Here is a 27870-nt window from a genome sequence, read left to right as displayed (position 1 = left end):
GGTGCTGGAGCAGCACGGGCTGCAGCCCATGGTGAAGACCACGGTGAGGCAGGCTGTCCCCCTGCAGCCCATGGAGCTCCATGGTGGAGCAGATAGCCACCTGCAGCCCATGGAGGACCCCACACTGGAGCAGATGGATGCCCAAAGGAGGCTGTGACCCCATGGGAAGCCCACACTGGAGCAGTCTTCTGGCAGGATCTGTGGACCCGTGGAGAGAGGAGCCCAGGCTGGAGCAGGTTTTCTGTCAGGACTTGTGACCCTGTGGGGAACCCAGGCTGGAGCAGTTTGTGAAGAACTGCAGCCTGTGGGAAGGATTCACATTGGAGAAGTTCATGGAGGACTGTCTCCCATGGGAGGGACCCCACGCTGGAGCAGGGGAAGAGTGTGAGGAGTCTTCCCCCTGAGGAGGAAGGAGCAGCAGAAACAACATGTGATGAACTGACCACCACCCCCATTCCCCATCCCTCTGCGCTGCTCGGGGGGAGGAGATGGAGAAAAATCGGGAGTGAAGTTGAGCCTCGGAAGAAGAGAGGGATAGGGGGAAGGTGTTGTAGGATTTGGTTTTAGTTCTCATTACCCTACTCTGAATTGATTGTCAATAAATTAAATTAATTTCCCCAAGTTGAGTCTGTTTCACCCATGACAGTAATTGGTGAATGATCTCTCCCTGTCCTTATCTCGACCCATGAGCTTCTCATTACATTTTCTCTCCCCTGTCCAGCTGAGAAGGGGAGTGATAGAGCAGCTTTGGTGGGCACCTGGCCTCCAGCCAGGGTCGACCCACCACAGATGTTCACAGTTTGGATTCAATTTTTACTCTTCTTCATGAAAGGTAAAATGAGAAAGCTGCCCCACTGATAAACTTTGTCTGAGCCTTTGCGTCACCAGTTCTGTGTTCATGCTTCATGAAAACAGACTGAACTGCTCTGGATTGTGGAGCCAAAATAAAATATATGAGGACCAATAACCAGCTGTGTAAACAAACATAGATCTGGGAGGCTAGCTGAAGTCTGTGGAGCTATTCTTGTTGACACCAGCTGCTGGGACCTGAAGCCTGGCAAGCATGCCAGGAGGGAGACCTGGGGTAAGAAGAGCCTCTCTGGATGCACTGGGAGAATGTGAAAGAGTTTCTTGTTACCCTAGAAAATCTGTCTTGTCAGAGAGCAAAAATCTTGCCTGATTTTGAACAATACTTCAGATATGTCTGTTTCTTGACAACAAAAGTTAGGATTATCTCTTGCCTAATGCCTGTCAAGTCTAGTGTCTGTTAATCTGGACATCTTCTTGTTACCACCTGCTTTGCCACACAAGGAATTAAAATTTTTGAGAGTGTCATCTCAGAAGGGAAGTAGCATTTCCATGAAAGAAAATGAGAGTTTGGGATGTACTTTAGCACTGAATCATCCTAGAAATCAATACTTATGATGTACATAAAAGCAGCTTTCAGAATATACCCTGTGATCTGGCAGTTGTAATTTTCCACAGGCAGTGAGGATTTTTTTACACCCAGCAAATCTGTACCAGGCTTTTTCCCCTTGTCCTTTCATTTTCAGATGACTAGTCATAGAGCCCATTCAATTCCTATTGAAGCCAGCTGTAGTTTTTCCACTGACTTCATTGCACAGGCCTCTCAATAATCACATTGCCATGGGTACGAATTCAGTTTTACTTCTGTCTTTCAGAAATAGCTGTCAGCAGAAGAGTGCATCAGCTTTGCTTCTCTTCTATCATCCACATGCCATAGTGGCATGGGAGGCACTTTTTTCAGTCACAGCCAATAGTTCACACAGTTCCAAGTTTTCAGAACTCTCTTAATATGTGGAATTACTATGCATGAATCTCTCTTAAGACTAAAACATAGATCCATTAACATTTTTACAGCACAGAGGGAAAAAAGTCTCAGTGAAATGAATATCAATCCCAAATTTATACTCCATTATTCCTATCTTACCATTGATTTCAGTGATGTTACAGTAGTAAAGAATGGCTTGTTTTTCACAAGAGGCAGGTTAATAAGGCAGCAGCAGTGAGTTAGTACACAAGTGTGACCTCATTAGAAGACAAAACTCACCAACTGAAACACAGACCTGAATAACATACCCAGAATTATTGTATGACAGCAGAGTATGGTTTCTCTGAAGAAGGCTGATGATTAAGTATGAAGCAGAAGGAAACTTAACTAGAGGAGAAGGTGAAATTAGAGATACCATTGCTACAGTCATTGCTGTGGCAGTCATAACATGGCCCCGAACTGCATAAGACTTACAACACTGTGGCTTTATGTATTTAAAGCAGGTGAAATTTTGGGTTTATTTGTATCAAATGTAATGAAGCATTTCAGTACCGTGATTCGTGAAGGGCTCGTATCTGTCACATGCCACAGTGCAGGATTTATTCAGCTCAGTACAATGCGTCAATTCACAATACTGATGGGAGAAAAAAGAACCAGGCCAAAACTGCTGGGTGAAAAACAAGTATTTTAAAATTACCTTTAGAAGAGAGACAATTTTTTGCCCTCTCCTATACCCCATTGTGATTTTCTGGGTATGGTAGGGAGCTGGAATGACAGATTTTGTTAATCTGCCTCCACTGTGCCCCTTTCCCTGAGAAGGTCAATCATCTTCGCACCAGTTTGGGAGAAAAAGCAGCTGGAAAGTTCATGCTGTTTTGAACTTGCTGGACATCCCTCACTTCAGGGAACTCTTAAATCTAAATCTGGCTTGTTTGATTTCATTTAGCCCCACACATGCAAAGTAAATGAAGCAGACTACAGGATCCAGAGTTTTTAGTACTTATAATTAACAAAGGAAAAACAGAGAGCACATGGTGAATTTGTAAACTGAGCAAACATGCACAGGAGAAAACCCAGGGGAAAGGAATGTAGAACTGTTGGATGCTGATGGTACCAGCTGCACTGTTACTGGAAATAATTGTGTCTTTGCTCACAAGACTAGTTGCTTTCTCATGAAAGTGTATTATTGCTCTATGGAGGTAAGAGATCCTTTTTTTGACCAAATGGACACAACTCTGCTGTCATTTATGTGAGTGTATTTTGGCATTCTTCTGTTGATTCAATGCCATTCCAGCTGCACAATGGGAATTTGTCTCTCTGATGATTGATTTTAAGATTTAGTCCTGACATTGCCCATTTATTAACAGATTAGAGATCAAAGGCTGAAAAGCATACCGTGTCAAGATGAAGCAAAACCAGCAGGCTGCTAGCAAGCTGTTTCTACATTTTTGCTATGGAAATGTTACTTTGTCTGCAATTGATTATACAGTGAGGTTGAGTGAAGCAAACCAATAATTCAGTACACCCAAACGTTTTTTAAAAACCTAAACTTACATTGCACTTATTCCCTAAGCCAGGCTCTCAGGTTGTTGTTTGGCAGGGGGGGTGGGGGTAGGGGGATGGAGGGGTTTGTGTGTGTGTAGTTCTGTTTCCTCGACTTTTTTTTTTATATTGCTGTCGCCTTCTATGTAATGTCATGGTCCTCTTTTGTTTGGGAGTCTCCAACAGATGGACGCCAGCTGATGCAAACAGATGTGGACCAGCATAGTGATTTGAGCAATTCCACTAGACATTGGGCTAGGAGCACCGGATGTTTCCTTTGCTCAACAGCTTTACCAGCTGCATCAGTAAACATTGTAGGAATTATGTTTAGTCCTTGCTGCTTCCAGAAGCACTGATAAAGGCCAGGAGATGGGTATGTGAGGGCTCCTGCAATGGTATATTAATGCTTGCCAGTTCTGATAAGGCCGTCTGTCTGCATAGGTCCTACCAAAGGAAACAAAAGACTGTCAGTAGGCTCAGAGTCAAATCTTTTGAAGACTTGTATATCTTCATACTACTATGGCCTAAAGTACTTCAACTGATTTTTCAGTAGCCTGATAAACTGATAATCTCTTTAGACTGGAGAAAAAGTAAGAAATTAAATTATGTTGCCAGCACGTCTTAGAATGGCCATCCACATGTTTTAAACTCAGTGAGAAAGGGTGAGCACAGAACAATATCAGACAATACACAGAGACTTCTAGCAGCTGAGATCTGAGGGCCACAATGCAGGCTGCCTTAGCAGCCACAGCTGTGTATGTTGAGAGAGAAAAATGCTTTAAAGTTTTTTTCTTTTCTATTATACATCTATTTATCTATATCCTATATTTTCTGAACTATCTTATTTCAAAATACTGGCAGAAGTAATTGGTGTGATGTCCTGGTTTCATCTGGGATAAAGTTAATTTTCTTCCTAGTAATTGGTACAGTGCTGTGTTTTGGATTTGGGATGAAAATAACGTTGATAACACACTGATGCTTTCAGTTGTTGCTGAGCAGTCAAGGACAGTCCAGCTTCTCGTGCTGGCCTGCTAGCGCGGAGGTGGGGGGTGCACGGGGAGCTGGGAGGGGGCACAGCCAGGACAGCTGGCCCAGGCTGGCCAAAGGGCTATTCCATACCATACGATGTTATGCGGAGTATATAAACTGGGAGAGCTGGCCAGGGAGGTGCCGCGGCTTGGGAACTGGCTGGGCATTCGTCAGCAGGTGGTGAGCATTGCACTGTGCATCACTTGTTTTGTATATCCTTTTATCATTATTTCTTCCCCCTCTTCCTTTTCTGTTCTATTAAACTGTCTTTATCTAATTCTATGAATTTTACTTTTTTTTCTTCTGATTCTCTCCCCCATCCCACCAGGGTGGGGGGAGTGAGCAAACAGCTGTGCGGTGTTTAGCCGCCTGCCAGGTTAAACCACAACATGTGAGCTTCTGGTTTCCTGACTTCTGTCTCCACTTACTAAAAATTAACATTGTCGTTACAAAAAAGTGATAGACTAGCATATAGAGGAGGTCATTCTTTTATTCCTCAATGTCTTGGTTTTCCTGACTGCAAAACCCTTCCATGCACTCTGAACTATTTTGCAATCTTCGCAATTTTCCATAATCTTTAGATTATGGAACCACATGATCATTTCACTGTGTACATGCAAATTCTTACTGTGTATATATATAGAAGTATGACAACTTTATTTTTCTTTTACATTGTGTCTTAAGGACCTGTCATGTCCTATGCTAACAATATGTTAGTTTAAAGAAGTTTTAAAATTGGTTGTCTCCACTTTGTCAACCAATATAGAGGGTAATGACATTAGCAAGTATTAGAAACGATGGCAAAGAGTTTAGTAGTGTTTAGCTGGTCAAGAGGTAACAGTCTTTCTAGAGAATTTGCATTCCAATCTGCAATTAAGCATAATCTTAATTCCAAATTTTCAGAGGATTAGAAATTCCATTAGCTCACTCTCCCTGATGCTTTCCTCCCCCTCAAGCTAAATTAGTAACATTTAAATTAATCTGAAAGTAAAAGTGGGGGAAAAGGAAAGAAAATAGGGCTCAGTGAATGTTCAAAAATTGCTGCATTTCTAATAGCTCTTTGCCACCAAGTTGTTTTCTTTTGTGCACCTCCCTGTAAGGTCAGAAATATCTTCTCCCTGTGGTGGAGAAGACTCACTCTGATGAAAGTGGAATGGCTTTTTCTCATGAGTTACTGGAAGGAATAGCTGGGGTCCAGAAAGGGAGGGAAATATTTTGGTAATTTGCAAGGCCTCTAATAGGCCCCTTCTCCCTTCTCCTGGATTTTTTTCTCTTACATTGCTAATTCTTCCGGTCCAAGAGTTGGCTACTGCTAATACCAGTCCACCTTCTTTTCTCACATAAATGAGAAAGAAACAAAACAGTAACAAGAAGAAAATACCATTGCCGGTAATTCTCCTGTTTCAGTCATTGCCAGAGGGAAGTAAACACAGCCACATAGCTTCACTTCCCTGGGGCTTGTTTACATGTCTATCTGGTTTTCTTCCTCTACAGGCCCACAAGCCTGTTTCAGAAGAAAGTACTCCTATAGACCGCAATCCTTCCCTGGTCTCTGTCTCCTGTTGGGAGCTTTCTGTAGACCTAGCTTTTTACAGCATGCACTGTTACAAAGCCAACAGGCTTTTACAAACAGAGAAGGACTGAGAGGTGTGGTGGTCGGAGGCCGTCTTGGGCTTAGCGACCATGACATGATAGAATTCTCAGTTGTGAGTGAAGTAAGGAGAGAGGTCAGCAAAACTGCTATCATGGACTTCCGGAGGGCAGACTTTGGCCTGTTCAGGTCACTGGTTGAGAGAGTCCCTTGGGAGACAGTCCTGAAGGACAAAGGGGTCCAGGAACGCTGGACAGTCTTCAAGAAGGAAATCTTAAAGGCGCAGGAGCAGGCGGTCCCCATGTGCCGTAAGAAGAGCTGGCGGGGAAGGCGACCGGCCTGGCTGAACAGGGAGATTTTGCTGGGACTCAGGGAAAAGAGGAGAGTTTATCACCTCTGGAAGAAGGGGAAGGCAACTCATGAAGAGTACAAGGATCTCGTTAGGTCAAGCAGGGACAAAATTAGAAAGGCAAAAGCCCAGCTAGAGCTCAGTCTGGCCACAGTCGTAAAGGATAATAAAAAATGTTTTTACAAATATATTAACAACAAAAAGAGAGGCAAGGAGAATCTCCATCCCCTACTGGATATGGCAGGGAACATTGTCTCCAAGGACGAGGACAAGGCTGAGGTACTTAATGCCTTCTTCACCTCAGTCTTTAATAGCCACTCCAGGTATCCACAGGATATTCAGCCCCCTGAGCTGGAAGACGGGGATGGAGAGCACAATGTACTCCTCATAATCCAGGAGGAAGCAGTCAAGGACATGCTAAGCCACCTGGACACCCACAAGTCTATGGGGCCTGATGGGATCCACCCGAGAGTACTGAGAGAGCTGGTGGAGGAGCTTGCCAAGCCACTCTCCATTGATTATCAGCAGTCCTGGTTAACAGGGGAGGTCCCAGAAGACTGGAGGCTTGCCAATGTGACGCCCGTCTACAAGAAAGGCCGGAAGGAGGATCCTGGGAACTACAGGCCTGTCAGCCTGACCTCTGTTCCAGGGAAGATTATGGAGCGGTTGGTTTTGAGAGTGCTCACAGGGCATCTGCAGAACAGCCAAAGGATCAGGCCCAGCCAGCATGGGTTCATGAAAGGCAGGTCCTGCTTGACCAACCTGATCTCCTTCTATGACCAGGTGACCCGCCTAGTGGATGAGGGAAAGGCAGTGGATGTTGTCTACCTGGACTTTAGTAAAGCCTTTGACAGCGTCTCCCACAGCATTCTCCTGGAGAAACTGGCGGCTCGTGGCTTAGACGGGTTTACTCTTCGCTGGGTGAGGAACTGGCTGGATGGCCGAGCCCAGAGAGTTGTGGTGAATGGCGTTAAATCCGGCTGGCGGCCGGTCACGAGTGGTGTTCCCCAGGGCTCGGTTCTGGGACCAGTCTTGTTCAATATCTTTATAGATGATCTGGATGAGGGAATTGAGTGCTCCCTCAGTAAGTTTGCAGATGACACCAAGCTGAGTGGGAGTGTTGATCTGCTGGAGGGTAGGAGGGCTCTGCAGAGGGATCTGGACAGGCTGGATTGATGGGCAGAGGCCAACTGTATGAGGTTTAATAAGGCCAAGTGCCGGGTCCTGCACTTTGGCCACAACAACCCCATGCAATGCTACAGGCTTGGGGAGGAGTGGCTGGAGAGCAGCCTGGCGGAAAGGGACCTGGGGGTGCTGGTTGACAGCCGGCTGAATAAGAGCCGGCAGTGTGCCCAGGTGGCCAAGAAGGCCAACAGCGTCCTGGCCTGTATCAGGAGTAGTGTGGCCAGCAGGAGTAGGGAGGTGATTGTGCCCCTGTACTCGGCACTGGTGAGGCCGCACCTTGAATACTGTGTTCAGTTTTGGGCCCCTCACTACAAGAAGGATGTTGAGGTGCTGGAGCGTGTCCAGAGAAGGGCAACGAAGCTGGTGAGGGGTCTGGAGCACAAGTCTTATGAGGAGCGGCTGAGGGAACTGGGGTTGTTTAGTCTGGAGAAGAGGAGGCTGAGGGGAGACCTTATCGCTCTCTACAACTACCTGAAAGGGGGTTGTGGCGACGAGGGTGTTGGTCTCTTCTCCCAAGTAACTAGTGATAGGACAAGAGGAAATGGCCTCAAGTTGCGCCAGGGGCGGTTTAGATTGGATATTAGGAAAAATTTCTTCACTGAGAGGGTGGTCAGGCATTGGAACAGGCTGCCCAGGGAGGTGGTGGAGTCGCCATCCCTGGAAGTGTTCAAAAAACGTGTGGATGTGGCGCTTCAGGACATGGTTTAGGGGACATGGTGGTTCTGGATTAATGGTTGGACTTGATGATCTTAAAGGTCCTTTCCAACCTAGTGATTCTGTGATTCTGTGATTCTGGGATTCTGGGATGCAGTGGCTGGTTTTCCTAAATTCAACATTTATCTTACAGAATTTCAGGTGCAATCCACTGAATGTTCAGGGGTCTGATTATTACAAAAATACTATAGAATTCAATAACCAGTCACTATTACTCTAGAAATTGATCCTAAAATACTAAAAGTATATCCTTTTAATGTAATATACCTTTTAAAAAGGGTATTATAGAATTTGCCTGCCATACTATCTATTACAAAAATTCCATGCTCTTCAAGGAATTCTTTTGGTATGTTTAAACCTTTAAAATAAAAGACTGGAAATAGCTTGTGTGAAGATAAACCCATCTGAAAACAATTCTATTTTTTTCTGCTGAGGAGTAATTATCTTGAAAATCTGTGGAGCCTCCATTGTGAAGATCACTACTACCTCTAAAATAATGATTTGTAACAATGCTCCAGAAGCAACTGAAGCTGCTCGATTTAATAACAAAATCCTCTCTGCCATCTCCAGTTTTGTCAAACAGGGAAATAAAAACCACAGCTTTGCTCTGGTTACTTTTTTTCAAACTGAATTTGATGTTGCCTGATGGTCAGCCAGAGATTGAAATTCTCAATATACTAGGTAGAAAGCTGTGGCACAGACATAGAGATAAACAAATCACTTCACTATTCTGACTGGTTTAGGATCCTTTCCAACGGTTATTGAAATGTTCTTTTTTAAAAACATCAAATCGTGGTAATACAAATCCAAGTGATTAAGAAATTACAATTCTCAGCAACCTGTTCTCAATAGCTAATTACTGTTTCTAGTGGAATTGATTTTTAATCACAGAAAGAAATGTTCCCAGAAAACTACAAAGCTCGGAAGACCTAGAGCGAGGCCAATACGTATCTTATGGGGGTGGTGGTGTTAGTGACAGCAATGTAAAAATCTTCAGATTAGAAAAGTGAATGGCACACTGAAGTGACCAGGGTTGCATATAAGTGCAGTATTTAGTGTCTGTATCATCTACGTACATTTGTTACCAAAGTACAGCCAGAATAAGACAAAAATATTTGCAGCTGTTATGATCTGTCAATAATAGGCCAGGGCTGGGGTTAGGGGTTGTGGTTTAATAATTGTCTGTGGTGAATGCTAGACTGAACAGTATTGCCTCATTAAGCAGCATGAGTATGGTCTTCAGCCTTTCCCCAGATAGGGAACAGGAACCTCTTATTAAGGAGTCTATTTCACAGTTCTAGCATTTCTACCTAATCAGGAACAAATTTCATTGTCACAATTCCCTTTTTGTTTAATTCACTTTAGAACCATCCACTGTATTTCTCCTGGCCATAGCTTTTGATCTTTTTTATGCCATTCAGTGTCCCCACAGACTTGGTTTTATAACAGTTCCCAACTTAGTGCAAGCTGTCCTTTCAAAGAATCAAGTGCCTCTGTGTGTATTTATGTATAACTGGCACTTCAGTCTGTGTGCATGTAACCGACGTGATCGTAGGCTGACAGTAATTTCTAGTTCTGTGATCAGTTCCTTTATATCTGCCCTGATGAGGTGAATTACTGAATGAAATTGTGCCCACACTGGAATAGTGCTTGTTGGGGTAGGAAATTGTCTTTAATTTTTGCAAATCCCAAGAAAGTGTTAGGACTTGCCATCGTCACACTTTGAGCAGCTGTCACTAAGAAAAATCTTTTCCTCACTACACGTTATATATGGCTTAGAAAGCTGCTCGTCCTATTCTGTGGTATGATTTCTGGGTAACTCCTTGACTGTTGGAAGAATGTTGATGGTAGACATTTAACTTTATTTGCCTTAGATTTGTCCTTGACTCGGAAACGGGTAAAGTCGTTGTTTTATGTAGGGAGCTGCTCCCATCTCCTCCCATTCCACCCACATAATTCTACATAAATAGGACTAAACCCACTGTTTTTCACATGCTATTTAAGCAAGTCATCCCCCAAAGTTTTAGTAATAGCAGTTAAGATCGATTGTCCCCCCAGATGTGAGCACTTCCAGTATATCCTACCATGCGCCTCTGCCACAGCCCCAGGGTAGGAGTTTGGACACACCTACCATAGCAAGAATTTGAAACTTCGTGGTGGGTAAGGTTAGACAGTACACAGTTCATCTGCCTTTTTGCAGTCACTCTAAGCAACCTTGGTAACCAACGGGCATTTCCAAGTCATGAGCCACCTCACCCCTATCTAGGATGTGCCTATTGTACTGCATAGACTTTAAAGGGAGCCAAGGGCTGATGCCAGATTTCTGTCTTCAATGCTGTTCCCATGTTAGTCAGCTTTCATACTGATCATGCTCCTAGGCTGGAGCGCTGTGCTTCTACAGCTAGCCTGCTCCCTGAGCCACCCTGCCTTGCGTACGGCTAGCTCAGGCGTCAGCTCTGCAACGTAGGCTTCTCCTGTTTCCTCATGCGAATGAGGAGCTTGATAGACAACGCCTCATCTTTCTGCGGTGTTTGCATTGAAATGATGTGTCAATGACATTTGTGAATGATGTTCACATCAGGTATAAATTCCACAATGACTTCTACTTAGGCTAAACCCGTCTTTAGTTTACAAGGTAGTTTAGATTTCAGTGGAGTACTGAGAAGATGACTCCACTCAGATTGCAACCAGGCATTTTTGTACTAGTACTTGGTACAAGTTGGTATTTAGCATAAGTAAACTATTCGTGTGGTGCGGTCAAAACAGAGACAAGAAGTGGTCAAAACTGGTTTAGGAGAGGCATAAAAACTTTTATTGCTTTGTGCGAAGACGGCTGGCTGGATATATACATTGATACTCTTGTGTGTCAACCTCTAGGGCAGATGTCTCCTGCTGTCTCTATTCTCAAAAAAAAAGCAGCATTTTCCCAAGTGCTGTCTAGTGTTTTACTAATAAACAAATTGATTGAGCTTTGCTGTCTGGAGTCCTAAATTTTGTTGAGCTTTGGTCAACAGACTGAGCGATGCATTCCTTTCAGGGGGAGATGTGATTTCCAAGCCAGACAGCACAGCTCTTGTCAGTGCTGAAACACGCTCCTGTGTGCCCTGCTAACTGTGAAGACATTTTACCTTGCTTTCCCATGCACAACACATCTTCATCTGTTCTGTGCAGGGTCAAACCCTCCGCTAAAAAATACAAGTAAAAGCAAGAGATTACAGAGCCAGATTTTAAAATACCTCAACAACAGTTCAAGCTCTCTACTGGTAAGAACTGGAGGCAGCTGTGTAATCCTCGAGGGCTGCTATTTTAAGCATAATTCCAAAAGGAGACACAGTATTGTGGCTGGTTACCAGGAGAGTGATATTTCTGGACTATTCTGACTTGACACTGATGAAAGGAAAAGACAAGAAAAAGAGAGGCAAGTTAAAAAAGCTGTTGCTATCTCCTGCTATTCAGACTTCCTTGTACTCCTGTTTTGTACTGGGTTATTTTAAACGTATACCTTAAAAATATATTAACTGTTTTTAACAAATATAATTGGTACAATGTACAATAATGTACCATGTACAATAACTACTATAGATTTTCATGCCAAATGCAGAATGTTCTTGGGGGGTGGGGGGGTGTAATCACATATATGCACACACCTCTCCCCTCTCCCTCCACCGTAAGGAAGGGATTAGTCAATTGCTTTAGCGGAATGACTTGCTTACTGAAAATTACACAGATACATAACCCATATAGAAGTAGAGCCTTCATTCTAGATATTGTACTGTATTGAAGAGATTGGAAATAATTTTATATTTTGCTGTAATTTGTAATTGATTTTTAGTCACTTTATTGTAAAAATGCAAATATGGTTTTATAATTTGTTCATTCAGATCCCATTGTGTTATAAACTCACAGCCTTTTTCAGTGGCATGAAATAGTAGGGTAGTATATAAAATAAAGCCACTAGTGCAGTTTGGTATGTATTGGTATGTATAAACTATGTACTCAGTAATACACAACACTCCATCACAGAACATGCTTAGTATGTGTACAGCTATTCCCTTAAGAGGTAGTGAGCAAGCAATCCTTTTTCACAAATACCTATGCCAAACTAAATAGTTAAATAACTAAAGTTAATTAGGAGGCATAATAGATATTTTGCTCCTAAGTGTGGGAATAAGCACTGGAACTGGTAAGTAAGGTTCGCAGTCTTTGATGTATTTGATATATTTACTCAGCTTTTCCCTGTGACAGTTCTAAATAGCCCTCCAAGCAGTTCATTAGCTTTGGCACCACAAGGAAGCTGTCACTGCTGTCCAAACTGCAATGCCAATGACAACTAGTCTGGCTGCAAAAAGATCACTGAAGATTTTGTACTCATTTTTGCAACTGTTCAGCATCGGGTTTTGCTTTGTTGCCATGGACTTTCTCATTCAGTGCACTAAGGTGGACAGACCATAATAAATGCTGGGATGGGGTACTCTCTGTATGTTGCTAATACACAGTCTTCCCTTTAAAAATATGGATTTATGCTCCTCATCACTCTTTCGTTCTGTTACATTGAAGGGTCGCCAATACCTGTGGGCATTGATGTGCAGGTAGAAAGCATTGACAGCATATCTGAAGTTGACATGGTAAGTTCGTTAGTAGAACTGGAATAAAGAATTTCAGCCAGAATTCAGGGTCTCAGAAACATCCAGCTGGATGACATAGAACAATACAGTTAAAGAAAGCAAACCATTAAAGAGCACAACCTTGCCTTGAAGCATGCAAGTCATTCTCATTTAAACTACTAAGTGTAATTTCAGAGCACATGTTGATTTTTTCCCTGGGCAAGAGGAACAAATCAGAGTGGACAGTGCTCTGATTTGAAAATGCCAACCATTCAGTAAGCCCCATGGGCTTCCACATGAGTTCTTAGTGCTCTGCATATTAGATGATGAGGCTCCATGTCCTTCACTTCCTCTGCTTATGCAGGTCTGAATATTCCCATCATTTCTGGCTTGGGTGGAGCTGTGGTCATAAAAAATAGAAATAGAAAAATCAGTTCCAGGAATTCTCCTAGGAAGGAGACTCCCTCACTGCAATCAAGGACCTGTAGCATTGGAATGCAGGCTGTTCATTCCTCAGCTGAAATTGTCACTAATAATGCCACCCAGACATTAGTGACAAGTTGCTCCATCCTCGAATAGCAGGGCACGTTAACTTTGCAAAGAGCTCTCATTTGCAGGATCTTTTCACAGTGAGCGTAGCTCTAGTTGTAGGTGTTGTGTTTGCAATGGGATTGGTCAGTATGAACCCCTGCATTCCTTTGCAAACCTACCCAAATCATAAAATCATATTACAGGGACATAAAATCATATAACAGGGGAAGATCTAAATATCTTCCCAGTATTATCATCAGAAGTAGTTGTTCTACTGAGACAAATGTTTTCTGCCTAATAATGCAAAAGTTATATAGGTGAGCACAGAGCAGTCAGGCTGTGCAGAAGCCATCCTCTCCATCCCTCTCCACATGTATATTTGCAGCCATATTATTTCTCTAAATAGGATCATAAAATATTTGTAACAATCTTTCATATTAAAAAATGTAATTCTTATAAAATTCAATTGTTTACTCTTATGACATTCATCATGTTGTTTCTTTATGATGCGTTTTGTTCATAAACGTACTAATCTAAACCCCCTGTGCAATGTTTGTACAAAATGGATTTTACAAATTGACCTAATGCTCATGAAGAACTCAAATTAATCCCTTTGTAAAGGAACCACAGTCCACCCCGGGGAAAGCTTGTGAAGATTTCCAAAGGAAACCCCTTTCCATTTGCCTTTTGTTGGTTTTAAAGTTTCTTTATCACTACACTGATGGCCCAGTGCAGCAGACCACTGAAATCTGTAAAAGTTTTATCTAAGTATAAATGAAGTATGAACTTCAGCCTCAGACACCAGTGACAAGGCAAACAGCCAGTATCTCAGAGGCAGTTCTAATCCATATTTGAACTCATTGAGTGGCCTTTGATTCCTCTCATTGAGGATTCTCCAGATGATATCCAGAGAAGAAATCGATCCTTTGCATGAGTTGATTACTTTGTATTGTTTTCTATTGTATGTGAATAAAACAAGCATTGTCTTTTTTTATTTTTAATTAAATAAAGGACTTCACAATGACTTTGTATCTCAGACATTACTGGAAGGATGAGAGACTGTCATTTCACAGTAACAAAAACAAAAGCATGACTTTTGATGGAAGATTGATAAAAAAGATCTGGGTACCTGATGTATTTTTTGTACACTCCAAAAGATCTTTCATCCATGATACAACTGTGGAAAACATCATGCTCCGAGTACACCCTGATGGCAACGTACTCTTCAGTCTACGGTAAGAAGAATACCCTTTTATAAGAAAATACATGACTGCAAGTGTGGACCAATAGTCTGCACAGCGAGAAATTACTGGAAATACTTGCAGTTAAGATTCTGATACTGGACTGGCATTAATCCCCTGGCATCAGATAATGGGAACTGGTGGCCAGTGTACCAGTGGGAAAATACATTTAGGGTTGATAAGATATAGATAACATATGTTTCTATCATTCACATATTTTTTCCTGTCACAGGATAATGGCAGTTTTTTCATCTGTTGTACATAGTGCTGAAGTTTGTCAGTTGTTAATTCGTTCACAGTGGTTTTAGCATATTGCAGTAGTTTTACTGTTGGGTACAGTAAAGCCCAAAACTATTAGCAAAGAACAAATGTGGGTTTTTTTCCCCGAGTTTTTTAAAACTGTCTGTCTCAGCTACTTTCACCCTGGGATACCTGTAAACATGCCACCAATATTAACCGGGGATCCAGAAAGGCACAGAGAGCAGATTATTGGTGCTGGTACCACCAGTGTTAGACAGGCGTGTTGCGTGACTAGAAGGAACTGGAAAGTGAAACAGCAATTCCAGGACTGGAACAGCAAGGTCATTAAATGTGACTCCCTTCTAGCTACGTGCGTTTGCTTTTCTTCATGAAGCAGATTTGGGTGATGTGGCAAAAATAGTTTTAATGGAGGAATGTCCCCTGGTAAAGGTCCCGAGGCCTGTGCATTGCAGAAATCACAGTTCTCCAGTTTGTTACTAATTAGGCCCGTGCACAGCGGGGATAGTTCATCTCATCCGGATAGATTGAAGATTTATGCAAACATGTGAGATTTTGGCTATGTAATGATTGCTGCAACAAGTCATGAATTTATCTACCCTCTCATGAAGACATGCAGAAACCCTCACAACAGCTGTACACCGCTTTAAAATAGTGTATGTTCAAGAATAACACTGACCGGTAAGAAACCTTGAGGTGAAGTATGCATTTTATTGCTATATTCATTTCCATGCTTCATGAGAGGGGGGAGAGGGAGCAGGAGGACTACACCAAGGCTTACAGCGTGGCTCTCCGTGCGAGGGGCATGACAGGCGGTCAGCTGGGGGAAGGAAGAGTGGCAAAGAGACGCAAGACGGGCAAACGCATTCTGTCAGCTTGCTGGGGAGGTGAAGTGTCATCAAGATTAACAGCAAGAAACGGTGCACAAATCGTTGCAAACCAAAGGGAGCGTGTGGTGGGAAGGACAGAAATGGAGAGAAAGGAAGAAGCCAGAAGGGAGGGAAGGAAAAGGAGGAAGTGGAGCTGAGGGACAGAAACAGTGCGAATCGATTTGCTACGTTTGCTCATCGCTCGGCATCCCCTCTGCGATGGGAGCCCTCGCCCTGTGTCCTGCACCACTTCTGCAAGCTGGTGCTCTACTTCTCTTCCTCGCCCTCGTCCTCTCTGCTCCAGAGTCACCTCACCCTAACCCCCTGGTGCCAGTGGCGTGTCCTGGGTGACGACTCCTCGCTCTGACAAGTGAGCGTGCGGCCAGCCTCGCCTTCCCGCGCCAGCGAACGGCAAAGCCCCAACGTTCCTGCTAAACCTGTGGATTTCTTCCCGGGCACAAGCAGGAAGGGCAGGTGCCCTGTCCTCTTCCTTTCCTTCTCTATCAGTCCTTATCAAACCGAGAGGCAGGGACAGGGGTGACCTAAAGGCTGGTGAACCAAGGTTTTAAAACGATTAAGATGAGACAATGTGTTTCTAGCCTGAGCGGTGTTAATGTGTATGGTTCCTAAAGAACCAGGTGCTCATTAAAACACCCTTTTTGTATTGCCAGTTTTACATGCAGTGGGTAGATTATATTCCAAACGCTTATGTGTGAGAAGTCTGCATATTCCACAGATTTTCTTCAGTGCCTAACAGCCAGGATTTGGCTGAAGGAAAGCAGAACAAAAAGCCAGATTTCTTGCTAAAATAGTCTTTCTTTTTTTTCCAATCAACATTTTCTTGTTGTTCCCTTGATCCTTTATGCAACAGCTGAAAGACAGAAACAACATCCATAGCTGGAAGTCTTATGCATGATTTTGAAGAGGTACCATTCTTACAATCTCACTTCAAGCCAGTAAAATTTTACACTTGTAAAAATTCAGTGTGATTACAGATCACAAGTTTTCAAAGATCACTTATATACCCCGTATAACCCTTATCACTGAAATCCCTGTGGGATTAATTTTGGGGAAAACTGAAAAATCAAACTAAAACATCAAATGACATGCAAGCTGTGACAAGAAAGGGAAGTCTGGCAATATTTACCATATTGAAACTGCTGCCTCTAGCCTTTTTTTGGTGTATTGGTTAAAATGTCAAGGCACATTTACCTTTTAAACATTTGTGAAAAGGCAGGTGGAATGCAAAATAATTTATTTACCTAGATTTCCTTAAGCTTTTTAGAGTATAAGGCATTGCCGTGGTGTTGAAGAAGAGAGAAGACTTCCCAAAATTGCAGTTTATCTTTTTATGCAATTAATTATTACAACCACTCTAGCTGGAAAAAGAGCAGTTGGAATAATATGTTCTCTAATTGTAATATTGTCTACCTCAGTCTATGAGAAATCCACTCATGAAATGTGAACTCTCCTTGTTAATCTTCATAAGGGTAACACTTCAAAGCAAAATGTGTGACAGGCTAATGAAGGATCAGGCCAGTAAAGGCTTTAAAAATTGAAGGTAATGTAATTAATAAGAAAGACTATTTATGTTTAAAAAATATGGTGTGCTCACTGATTTAGTTTTATCTCAGTATCTTGAAGCAGTTTTAGAAGCGTCTTAAAAATGTAGAAAAACTCAATCTAAACAGCCGATTGGTTGGGGATCTCACAAAGATGTCTGCACAACCCTAAGAAAGTATGATATTTTTTATTTATTTTCTGTTTTTCTGTTCCTTTCTGCAGAATAACAGTTTCTGCTATGTGTTTCATGGATTTCAGTAGGTATCCTCTGGACACTCAGAACTGTTCTTTAGAACTGGAAAGCTGTAAGTTTAATTCATACCTGTTCTTCACATGTACATTCTTACCAGCACTCCATCTTGTTCATAATACATTTTTCACTTATTCTGATGTGTGACCTGAACCCTTCAACCTGTACATATTAAACTGTGGCCAGTTTGGGATTTTTCCAGAACTCTGTGAGCTTTGGGAAGATTGAAAAAACATGATGCACCCTGCTTTGTTTTGACTGAGTTGATATTCCAAGGCCTAAATCTAAAAATGTTTCCTCTGTCAAAAGTCATGGGTTTTTTCTGAGAAAAAAGGGCAAGTTAAAAGTAAAATAAGGTGTCAATATTTGACCTCATGGAAAAATGAAAATGAGTGCTTGTGTTACTGTCTGCTTTCCTACCCCTGACTCAGTTGTCTGTAGTAAGCTGTAGAGCTGGACAACAAAAGGTAATCCTGTTTTGCAGAGCCTTTTGATATCTCAAAATTTATTCTTACTTGAATTATGAGTACAACTGGGATGCTGGCTTCTTGTTTACTCTTGGAAAAGAGAAAAGAACCCCAGTGTTCAGGCAGGCTGCTCAGTGTGTCAGCTCCAGAGCTCTGATCCTCTGTGCCTTGGGACCCTGAGCGTGCCCATGTCCCCCATCTATGGGGTAAGCTGCTGGCAGGGCATGGGACTGGGCTCCACTTGGAACAAGATGGAATGTGGCCTTTGCAGATTTTTCCATGTCAACTAACTAGCAAATTGGTGTGAAAAAAATGTTTCTTTGGGGTTTTGCCAAACCGTTTGAGTGGTCTCCTATCTCTAAGAAAAGAAAATAGAAGCATTATGCCAGCAGAAGAGGTGATTTAGTTTTTACTTTCTCATAGATGCATACAATGAAGATGATCTGATGTTATACTGGAAACATGGAAACAAGTCCCTGAGCACCGATGAGCACATCTCCCTCTCCCAGTTTTTCATCAAAGAATTCAGTGCTTCCAGTGGACTAGCTTTTTACAGCAGTACTGGTATAGTAAGCCCCTGCCATTAAAAGTCAGAAGCACAGGACACAATCTTGCGGAATGTCTTTCACACTTAAATTCGTTGCTGATAAATGACTGTTACTGCCGAGAGATCTCAGTTGAAATGAGGTCTATTGGTCACACTGGTCTGTGAGCCTAGGTCCTTCGTTCTCCTGAGATTACCAGCGTAACTCTTTCTTGATGTTAGAAGTGGAGGTCCTAATAATACTTTTAACTTAACATCTGACAAAAAGAGCCTGAAAAAATGTACAACTACCAAATATATACTGTTGTGAGCTCTTGCAAAATCGCGGTACTTCTCTCAAAGACACTGGAATATTGGGTTTACAGGAATCTTTGGGTCCTGATTATATAGAGAAGCTTGAAAATGCAAACCCTAAAGGGTCAAGTACTAGAAAACAAAGAAGAGGAACCCCAGTGTGTTTTATTGTCTAAAATCTCCTCATTCTTGGAGCTGTAAAATGACATTAAATGTCTACTAACTATAAGATTTCCACATGAGAGCATTTATAACCTATTGAGGCCTAATTCATGGTTTGCTTAATGTTCCATGTTTATACATAAAGTTGCAGAAAAAAATCCCTTTATGGCAGTGCTACATTGTTTAAATACAGATATCTGCCCCAGACAGGTTTTTATTTCTCCCTATAGATCTCGAACTACACTTCTGGCAAACTGCACGAGGCTTAAGGAGTTTATTATAGTCTTGATTTCATAGAATCATAAAGTAGTTTGGATTGGGAGGGACCTCCAAAGGCCATCTAGTCCAACCCCCCTGCAGTGAGCAGGGACATCTTCAACTAGATCAGGTTGCTCAGAGCCCCGTCCAGCCTGACCTGGAATGTTTCCAGGGATGGGGCATCTACCACCTCTCTGGGCAACCTGTGCCAGTGTTCCACCACTCTCTCTGTGAAACGTCTTCCTTAGATCTAGTCAAAATCTGCCCTTTTTTAGTTTGAAACAATGCAAGTTGGGTTTTATTTTCTTTGTATTTGTACATGCAATTATAAAATTTGAAATGCTTCTCTATGTAAGTAGTCTAACCGTATGTTTTTAAATAGATAAAACAGCATGCTTGCTACTGTACTTTCCAGACTGAGTCAATCCATTTTAGTGTGGATACTGCCTTTTATATCAAGGCATATTAATAAAACAGAAATTATTTCATATAATATGATGAAATCCATAACACTTTGGAAAAAAGCCTTTTAAGATATACAGGAAAGCTGCAAATAGGTTTATTTACTGTATTTTATTTACAGGATAGCTTCTTTTTGCATTTATAAAAGAGCCATTCAAGTTTGCAGTGGCTGATATTGAATGCAGAAATTCCAGTTTATATTATGATGCAGCCTAAGCAGTGAGGAATTCACAGCTTGATCAGGTTCTTCATTCTTATCTCTTTCTCGTGTACGAGCTAAGAACAGAGCTCCAGCTTTCAAGAGCCACTGCCATGTGAGAAGAGGGCGAGTGATACCTTACTAGCATAACTGTGCCTTGCCGAGAGGCTACGTCAAATTTGTCCTTGTTGCAAGAAGGAGACTGGCTTGTTTTCCACCAAACTCCTATCACTGTGCGTTGAAACTGGGTTCCAGGAACTCAGCTGGCTTCTTTCTGCCTTGCTATTCTCATCAAAAACCACTTATGCAAGCAAATAAGGCCTCGTGCACAACAGCACAACCTCATACCACCCCTGTACCCAGGCTTTGCCGCACCTTCACAGCTCCTCCGGCTTTGCAAAGTGTAACTGCTTAACACTTACATGCAGATGTTTTGGTGATAAGCTTACTCAGCAGGGTAAAGATGAAAGACTTTTTTTAAGTCACAGGGACCACTGGGAAGTACCTGAATAGTGAGTGTACCTTATCTGTTAATTAGAACACTGCCCTTTGTAGACATAGACGTTTCTTTGGTTTTGAGGTTTTGTTTCAGCCAGGAGGCTCCACTTGCTCTTGTTCTTTTATTTTGCTTCTTGCTGGAAGAAAATGATTATACACAGACCCCATCCCCCCAAGTAAGTAATAGTGTGGAACAATCAGCACAACTCTAATGGGAGCCATCTCTCCCTGAAGAGTCTCAGTCAAAAAATGGACAAAAACGCTCCTCACAATGCAGCCTGATGCATTTTAGGTTCTGCAACTCCTTTCCTGTGAACCACAGTGAACTACACATGCATAGCATTTAGGCTTTTGGAGTTCCCTGGCCTCCAAGGGAGCAACAATTTCAATCCATTTTTGAGACAATTGTTTTTCAAACCAAAACCCTTCTCCACAACCGCGAACACATAGAGTGTGTTTCATATTAGATGGGGTTATTGAGATATTATTTTCTATAAAGTCGCTCTTTGCGATGGCACGACGGCTCCAACACAGGCTGATTGATGCCTCTGTTTGTACTGGACGGGCAGATGCTGCCCGTCAGCCCCTTTTGCCTTCTTTTTACCTCACTATAAACTGATTTCCCCCGTGACAGACGGCACAGCACACGGGCTCGGCCGCAGGAAGCGCTTACCCCAGCACTCACTAGATGGCACCGTTTCCTCTAAAGTCAGGGCCGGGCGGCGAACCGGGCTGCCCGTCGGGAACGACCGGCTGCCTCTTGCTGCGTGTTTGTGGCCTGAGAGAAGGCAAGCTACTTTTCGGGGGAGGGGGGTGTTGGCTTCACTGTCCTAGCTGGACCAGACAATTATATTGCCTCCGTATTCTCCCGGCTGTTTCTCTTGAAATCTTTTTACTTTTTTTTTTTTTTTTAAATTTCCTAACCTCAATTATAATATAGTATTTTATTTATGCAATTGTGATGCTTCACTCCCAAGAAACCAGTATTTTAATGGGGTATGATGGACAGTTTGTAAAGCACTATATAAAACCAAGGTGGTGGCAATATTTCTTAGGCATTTACTATTACTGATGTGGATACACCATTCCTGCTGGAAGGAGGGGACCAGTGAACAGAGCTCACAAATAACACAGCTCCTCTCCTCTCCTCTCCTCTCCTCTCCTCTCCTCTCCTCTCCTCTCCTCTCCTCTCCTCTCCTCTCCTCTCCTCTCCTCTCCTCTCCTCTCCTCTCCTCTCCTCTCCTCTCCTCTCCTCTCCTCTCCTCTCCTCTCCTCTCCTCTCCTCTCCTCTCCTCTCCTCTCCTCTCCTCTCCTCTCCTCTCCTCTCCTCTCCTCTCCTCTCCTCTCCTCTCCTTTCTCGCTGCTTCTCACTTCGCTTCTCACTTATCGCTTCTCGCTGCTTCTTGCTTCTCTCTTCTCTCCTCTTCTCCCCCAACCTGTTCCTCTCTCTTTTTTCAATAGGTTGGTACAATCGACTTTTTATAAACTTTGCCCTACGGAGACATATTTTCTTTTTTGTGCTACAATCCTACTTCCCAGCCATGCTGATGGTGATGCTGTCTTGGGTTTCATTCTGGATTGATAGAAGAGCCGTTCCTGCCAGGGTATCACTAGGTAAACCTTTAATGTATATTCTTTTGGGAAGTATAGAATGGATAGGGGAGAGGTTTTGAAGTTACCTTAGCTTCCTATTTACACAGGACATGAGCAAGTATATCAGGTAATTGCCTGAACAACATTATTATTGCCACTGTTGTCACTACCACAAACTCCTTTAGTCAATCTCTAAATTTGGAAATGGGATGTTTGTTCAGACTGGCTTTGCTATATTAGAAAACAGCTCACACACCACAGAAGGAAAAAGGGATGATTCTGCAGATTTCCCTATGTAGAATTCTACTACTTTTTTTTTTTTTTTTTTTTTTAAAGACTGTGTTGGTTTTTTCCTCCCCTCTTCTCAGCAAAGTAACAGGTAGTAACAGGCAGTCAGATACCCCTCCAAATCCATGCTTCATGAGAGATACTTAATAGGCATAGTACAATCTATCTAAAAACTTTGCAGGTCTGCTTTCTCTCTAGACACATTTGATATTGTCCTACCAACTTGGAACCAGTTTCCTGACTTCTCATATATAGCAAAGCCTTTCTTTTTTAGGCACCTTGAAAATGTTTGCTTTGGTGCCTTAACTGTACAAGGCACACAGGCTTCTGCGGAAGCCGAAGAATAAGTTGGGCATCTTTTTGCTCACAGTTTTAGTTCTGAACACCACAGCTCAGGAGAAAAAGACTAATTGCAGTGGGTTTTTTATAACATTATTGTTTTTCTTAGTGATGAATCAGTTAATACCACTTCAAGATTGCCTTTGTTGGGAATTTAATGCTGATGGCCTTGGAATGAGTACATTTTTTCAAAGATCAGCATCTCTGTGAAGATCTGACGGAAATTTGTTAAGATTTCTAATGCCACCATAATACATCTGAGTCCTGCAACTCCTGTTGGTTTAAGAATTAGTAAAGAAGCTCCTTGTTCTTTCTTCTCACTGATGCTAGTCCCAGAAGCCAAACTGTATGTTGCCATGTTTCTTAGACAAGTGAAAATTTGAGGATCTTTATTTAAGAAACAAACTTGCTCAGGGAGCCCTCCATTTTTTTCTATAGCTATATCAGTCTAGAAAAAATAGGACTCTAGCTACCTCAGATCCCTTTCTATGTGCACAGTCTAAAGCTAATAATACATGAGATACACCTCTATTTGTTAGTCTTAAAACAAATTATGGTACATCCTACCTACTTTTACTAAGGCATCTACCAATTCCTTTTATTTATAGGAAATTTTAACTTCTTCTTTAAAAATAAAGTATTAATTCTCAGTAGGTCATTTGTAATGTTGTCAAGACGGTTTTGCTATCATGTTCTTTAATTTATATATGGATTTCTGCAGAAGGTTATGCATCAGGAGGTATATGAATAATGCACATTTCATTAGCATAATCATACATAATTTATAGGCAATGTTAACAACAAAGTTTAAAAAGCTCAGTTCCCTAGCCTATAGTATGCATATTTTAAATAAATTAATTTCCTCTTATATGGTATATTTCAAGCTCCACCTTTCAACCTAAGGAACTTGCAGACAGGGAGAGGGAAAACTCTTGTATGTTCCAGTGGACTTGAAGTAGCATAAAACTACAGACCCTAGCATATACCGAGACCCAGCTGAAAGGCCACGCTAGCAGCCAGTGCTGTCTCACAGGTGTTATTGAGCTGTCTTCACTTCCAGAGTTACATTCATTTCTTTAAAAGCAGGGCCTGGCTTGGGTGTTGAGTGTTGGTAGGGTTGGTTTTTTTTGGAGATAGAGCAGAACAAAATGAGATGAATAGCTCCATGTAAGAGAAGAGATTGAAAAGGTGAGGGTGAAATTCTGGACACACTAAAGTAAACAAAGAATATTTCTTAGTTTCAGTCGATACAGCATTTTTATGCTAGAGTGTTTTTAGACAGCCCTGGAGTTATGACAGAGACACACAAACTGATACATGTTCTCAAGAAGTACAATTTGGGAAGGGGTTGGGAGGGAAATGGGTGATTCTTTCGTGAGTCTCTGGGGCAAGAAAGCGTGTAGTGGAGACCCTGGCTCTGGGAAGTGAGGGAAGACCACAAACCTGCTTTCGCTTCTCTATAGCAGTGCCTAAAGCTGTCATAGAAGTGTGTTCCTTACGCTGCTGGATCACCAGTGTTGTGTCCCCACTGTTCGAACCCGGTGTGCCGCAGCTCTAACTGCACGCACTGAGCAGAGTGATGATTTACTGGTTTCAGTACTGTATGCGATGGGTCCTTCATGGTTCACTCCACTTTTCAGAGCCTGTGCAATGACGTTAAAGGCGGTGTCAATCATACGCCCTCACAAAGCTGCGCTGTCCAAGCAATGGTGATGAGCTAAACAGAACCAGCTGGCCAGTATTATGATGACCTCCCCTTTTTCTTTGGCAGGTATAACTACAGTGCTGACAATGTCAACCATCATGACAGGAGTAAGTGCCTCAATGCCTCAAGTGTCTTACATCAAGGCTGTGGATGTGTATTTATGGATCAGCTTCCTTTTTGTCTTCCTGTCTGTCATTGAATATGCAGCAGTGAACTACCTCACCACAACTGAAGAGAGAAAGCAACTCAAAAAAAGGGGCAAGGTACAATCCTCTGTGTTTTGTTGCCTTCAGAAAGCATCACAGAAGCCACAGAGTAATGCTGCTACGCCACTGTGATAACAGTACAGTAACCATCTCTGTGACTCCACTCTGTATCTCACTTTTCTTTACTTGGATGAAGGGAGGAAATGTATCATCTTCTCTGAGATCTTGAGAAGATCTGTGCTTTCTCTCCCTTCCTTTTCTTGTGGCAGAGGTTAGAGAATACATCTCCAGATCCCACCCCAGAGGAAGGTAACCTTCATTCTGTTCTCAAATACCTATTGATCAAGGTATTATTCCACTCCTGAAATACACCCCAGAAAGCACTCATGTCATATTCCCTCCTGTTTCCTGTGAAGCAGAGTCTATTTCTCCTTCTCTGCTTCACTATTTTCAATTAGGATGATAGGTTTAATTATGCCTTTTTTTGTCCCAAGACCAGATTAATGACAAGGTCATTTTTAGAAAAGTGTGACTGAAGCAGAAACATTCACAAGTTGAACATTTGCTTTCTATGAAGCACTCACTTAAAACCTTTGCTTCAAGAATGTAAATGTAAACTCATTTGTTGGAATATCACAAGGGGAAAAACAAAAAAGGGTGCGTATGTTGCTCACGTGATTTGATAATCCCGTCAAAAAACTCCTCATGGAAATGTTTGAAGTCATTTCCCAGAACTCCACCAACGGCAGACCTACAGGAGAGGCAGAGTTTGATTTTTCTATTTCAGAAGCTGGGGCACATACTGCCAAGCCGAAGCTGGCAATAATCAGTCAGGCAAGTGTGTTTTATCGCATGTATCCCCTTCTTTGCCCACGTCCTGCCCAAGGGGGCAGGCCCCACAGACAGCAATACTGTGAGGTAGCCCTGTTCTCCATATGTTCTCCACAGGGCAACAACACTGAAGAGAAAGCTTTCTTTATTTTCTGTTTTATTTATTTATAATTTACTAAAATGGCTCCTGCTGGACGCAGAATAACTATTCTTTGTTGCCAGGCTTCAGGAATGTATAGCATTGATGCAGTGCAAGCAATGGCTTTCGACGGCTGCTTTCACGACACGGATGTGGACGTGGACCTGACTGCTTTCTCAGACCGCTGTGAAGAGGATGAGACTCGGGCACGTGCAGCCAGCGTCTCCAACATGGACACAACTCGCATGAAGAGGAAGAAATCTCTGAAGGGCAACGTGGGCAGGATTATTTTACAGAACAATCATGTTCTGGACACATATTCCAGGATTGTATTTCCCAGTGTGTATATTGTGTTCAACTTTTTTTACTGGGGTTTGTACATGTGACCAAAAATCATTATATGCTAGACATTATTTAGCATATGAGGGTAGCATTGGGCTTTAAAAACAATGCAACAGCGTTAGAGGAAAGGGTTGAACGTTTCTGAAACAGACTTCTGTGTCATACCAAGGCTGGTTTGGTTACCAGCAAAACTGTGAATGAAAAACTTTCATGAGTCTGGTTTCTTTTTCAATTGGACTGTGCAATGCTTCATTGGGGCAACCTAACGCACATACTACTACTGCAGTAGCATAGAAGCAGCGTGCTCACTAAGGGGGCCCTTTGTCACGCACCTGAACGGACAGCAGCTCCCACCTGAAGTATTATCCAGTCTCTATCGACACTCTAACCATTCCTCTTTAACCAGCCTTTCTGTGTGTTCTCTGCTTGTGGCCCGTTTTAGTAGGCAATCGGCACCATCATCTTCAAACAGCTCCTATCCTTACTTCACTTGCTGCGTTTCGATTTTGCTAGGGAACCTGTATGCACCTCAGCAGCCTTTGTCCTCGGATGGTAACTAGAGGGAAAGTGATTACGGCTTAGCAGTGGAGTTTGTACGTTATGCATCATCACCACCTCAAGAAAAACCCTCACCCTGCCAGCTGTCCCTGCCTTTCCGCAGGACGGCTGGGAAGGGCCTCTGCTGTGGAGAAATCTTGATCACTGGTCCCTGCGGCAGCACGGGAACGATGTCCCAGACCCGACGCACTCGGCGCCTTACAGCCACCTCCCAGGCGGATGACTCGCGTCACCTGCGCAAGCTGCGCCCTCATGTGACATCCACACACCTGCGCCTCGTGTAGACCTGCTGTAATCACCTGCTTTCTGCATAACTGTTCATTTCAGAAATGTAGGCTTTGAGGCAGAGATTTTATAAAACTTTGCCAAGAAAACAAACCAACCATGTCTTCAGCAGAATCTGGTTCCTCTGCTTTATTTTGCATACATGAGCGTGGGATTTTGGCCTCCCTCCCTCTCCCTTTGGCTTTTGAGATCGAATGGTACAGTGAGGACAAGCTACACACGCCTGCTTGCAGCATCGATCCCCAGCACAGTTCAAGATGCCACACCGAGACACACAGGGAATAAAAGGAAGCAGCTGTGCCAAAACAGAGCCATATACAGGAATCCCAACAGTCCCAGATGAGACCTGCATGGAAATATCCGTATGATCAGGCTGAGGAGGTTGAATTAGGGATGTTCAGAGACACACACAAAAAGTGTTCATAGCTCCAGAAAAGCATCAAGATTATTTTAGCGACTTTCCCAAATAAGGAGCATTTCCCACTTACATTTCTTGGGTTTGTCTGTCATTTAATAAAGTGAGTTTATGAGTTTATATTTACAAGGTCAGTTCAAAATGATAATTTGTGGTGGGAAAAATGTCACAAGGTAAATGCTTGGTCACTGCTTGGTCAAGTTTAGGAAATGGGAATAAACTTGGAAGCCTGAACTCTGGTTTATTTGATTTTCCTGCTCCAATATTGTTTGCTCATAGCATGATAATGTTTTTTACTCTTTCAAAAAGCTGCATTTGTCAAGCTCCCAATTACAGAGCTGGAGAAGCTGGTGACACACTGCATGCCGGGTGATTGAAATCTGATGGAGTGAGTGGGTACTTTGGCAGCCGCTGCCAAACAAATGATCAGAGCTAAGACAGCTTTGATGCTCTTCCAGGAAATCCTGTCATGGAAAGCAGAACTGTACCAGGAATGACAATGCTGGGAACGTAAAGCCAAAGGACACGCAGGCTTTGGCGACAGCAACAGCACACTAGACCTCAAGCTGAGCAAATGTGTAATATAGATAGAGAAAAAAATATACCATGACATCCTCGCACTGCCGTTACGGAGGCATCCTGCACAGATGTTGCAGATTGCCTGAGAAGATCCCATCTAATTGCTCCAGATGTGTGTGTCCTAAGTTTTTCACAAGAACTAACATAACACAATTGTTTTAACTTTTTTTTTTTTAAATCTGCCTTAC

General features: G+C 42.6%; 1 protein-coding gene across 1 annotated transcript in view; it reads left to right on the top strand.

Moving 5' to 3' along the window:
* Positions 1–25889, top strand: part of GABRR3 (gamma-aminobutyric acid type A receptor subunit rho3) — a gene marked incomplete at its 3' end in the record, with an annotated part of 46638 nt that extends 20749 nt beyond the window's left edge. The window contains exons 4-10 of the mRNA XM_082001947.1: positions 12760–12827; positions 14349–14572; positions 17491–17573; positions 18409–18549; positions 21864–22016; positions 24394–24590; positions 25587–25889. Coding sequence (XP_081858073.1) covers positions 12760–12827; positions 14349–14572; positions 17491–17573; positions 18409–18549; positions 21864–22016; positions 24394–24590; positions 25587–25889 — 1169 coding nt within the window. The remainder of the gene's footprint in view (positions 1–12759; positions 12828–14348; positions 14573–17490; positions 17574–18408; positions 18550–21863; positions 22017–24393; positions 24591–25586) is intronic.
* Positions 25890–27870: the final 1981 nt, after the last annotated feature.

This window comes from Phaethon aethereus, assembly GCF_964289735.1.
Source record: "Phaethon aethereus genome assembly, chromosome: 1".
Taxonomy (NCBI): Eukaryota; Metazoa; Chordata; class Aves; order Phaethontiformes; family Phaethontidae; genus Phaethon; species Phaethon aethereus.
The sequence above is the reverse complement of the archived record's forward strand: the minus strand, read 5'-3'. Positions and strand labels throughout refer to the sequence as shown.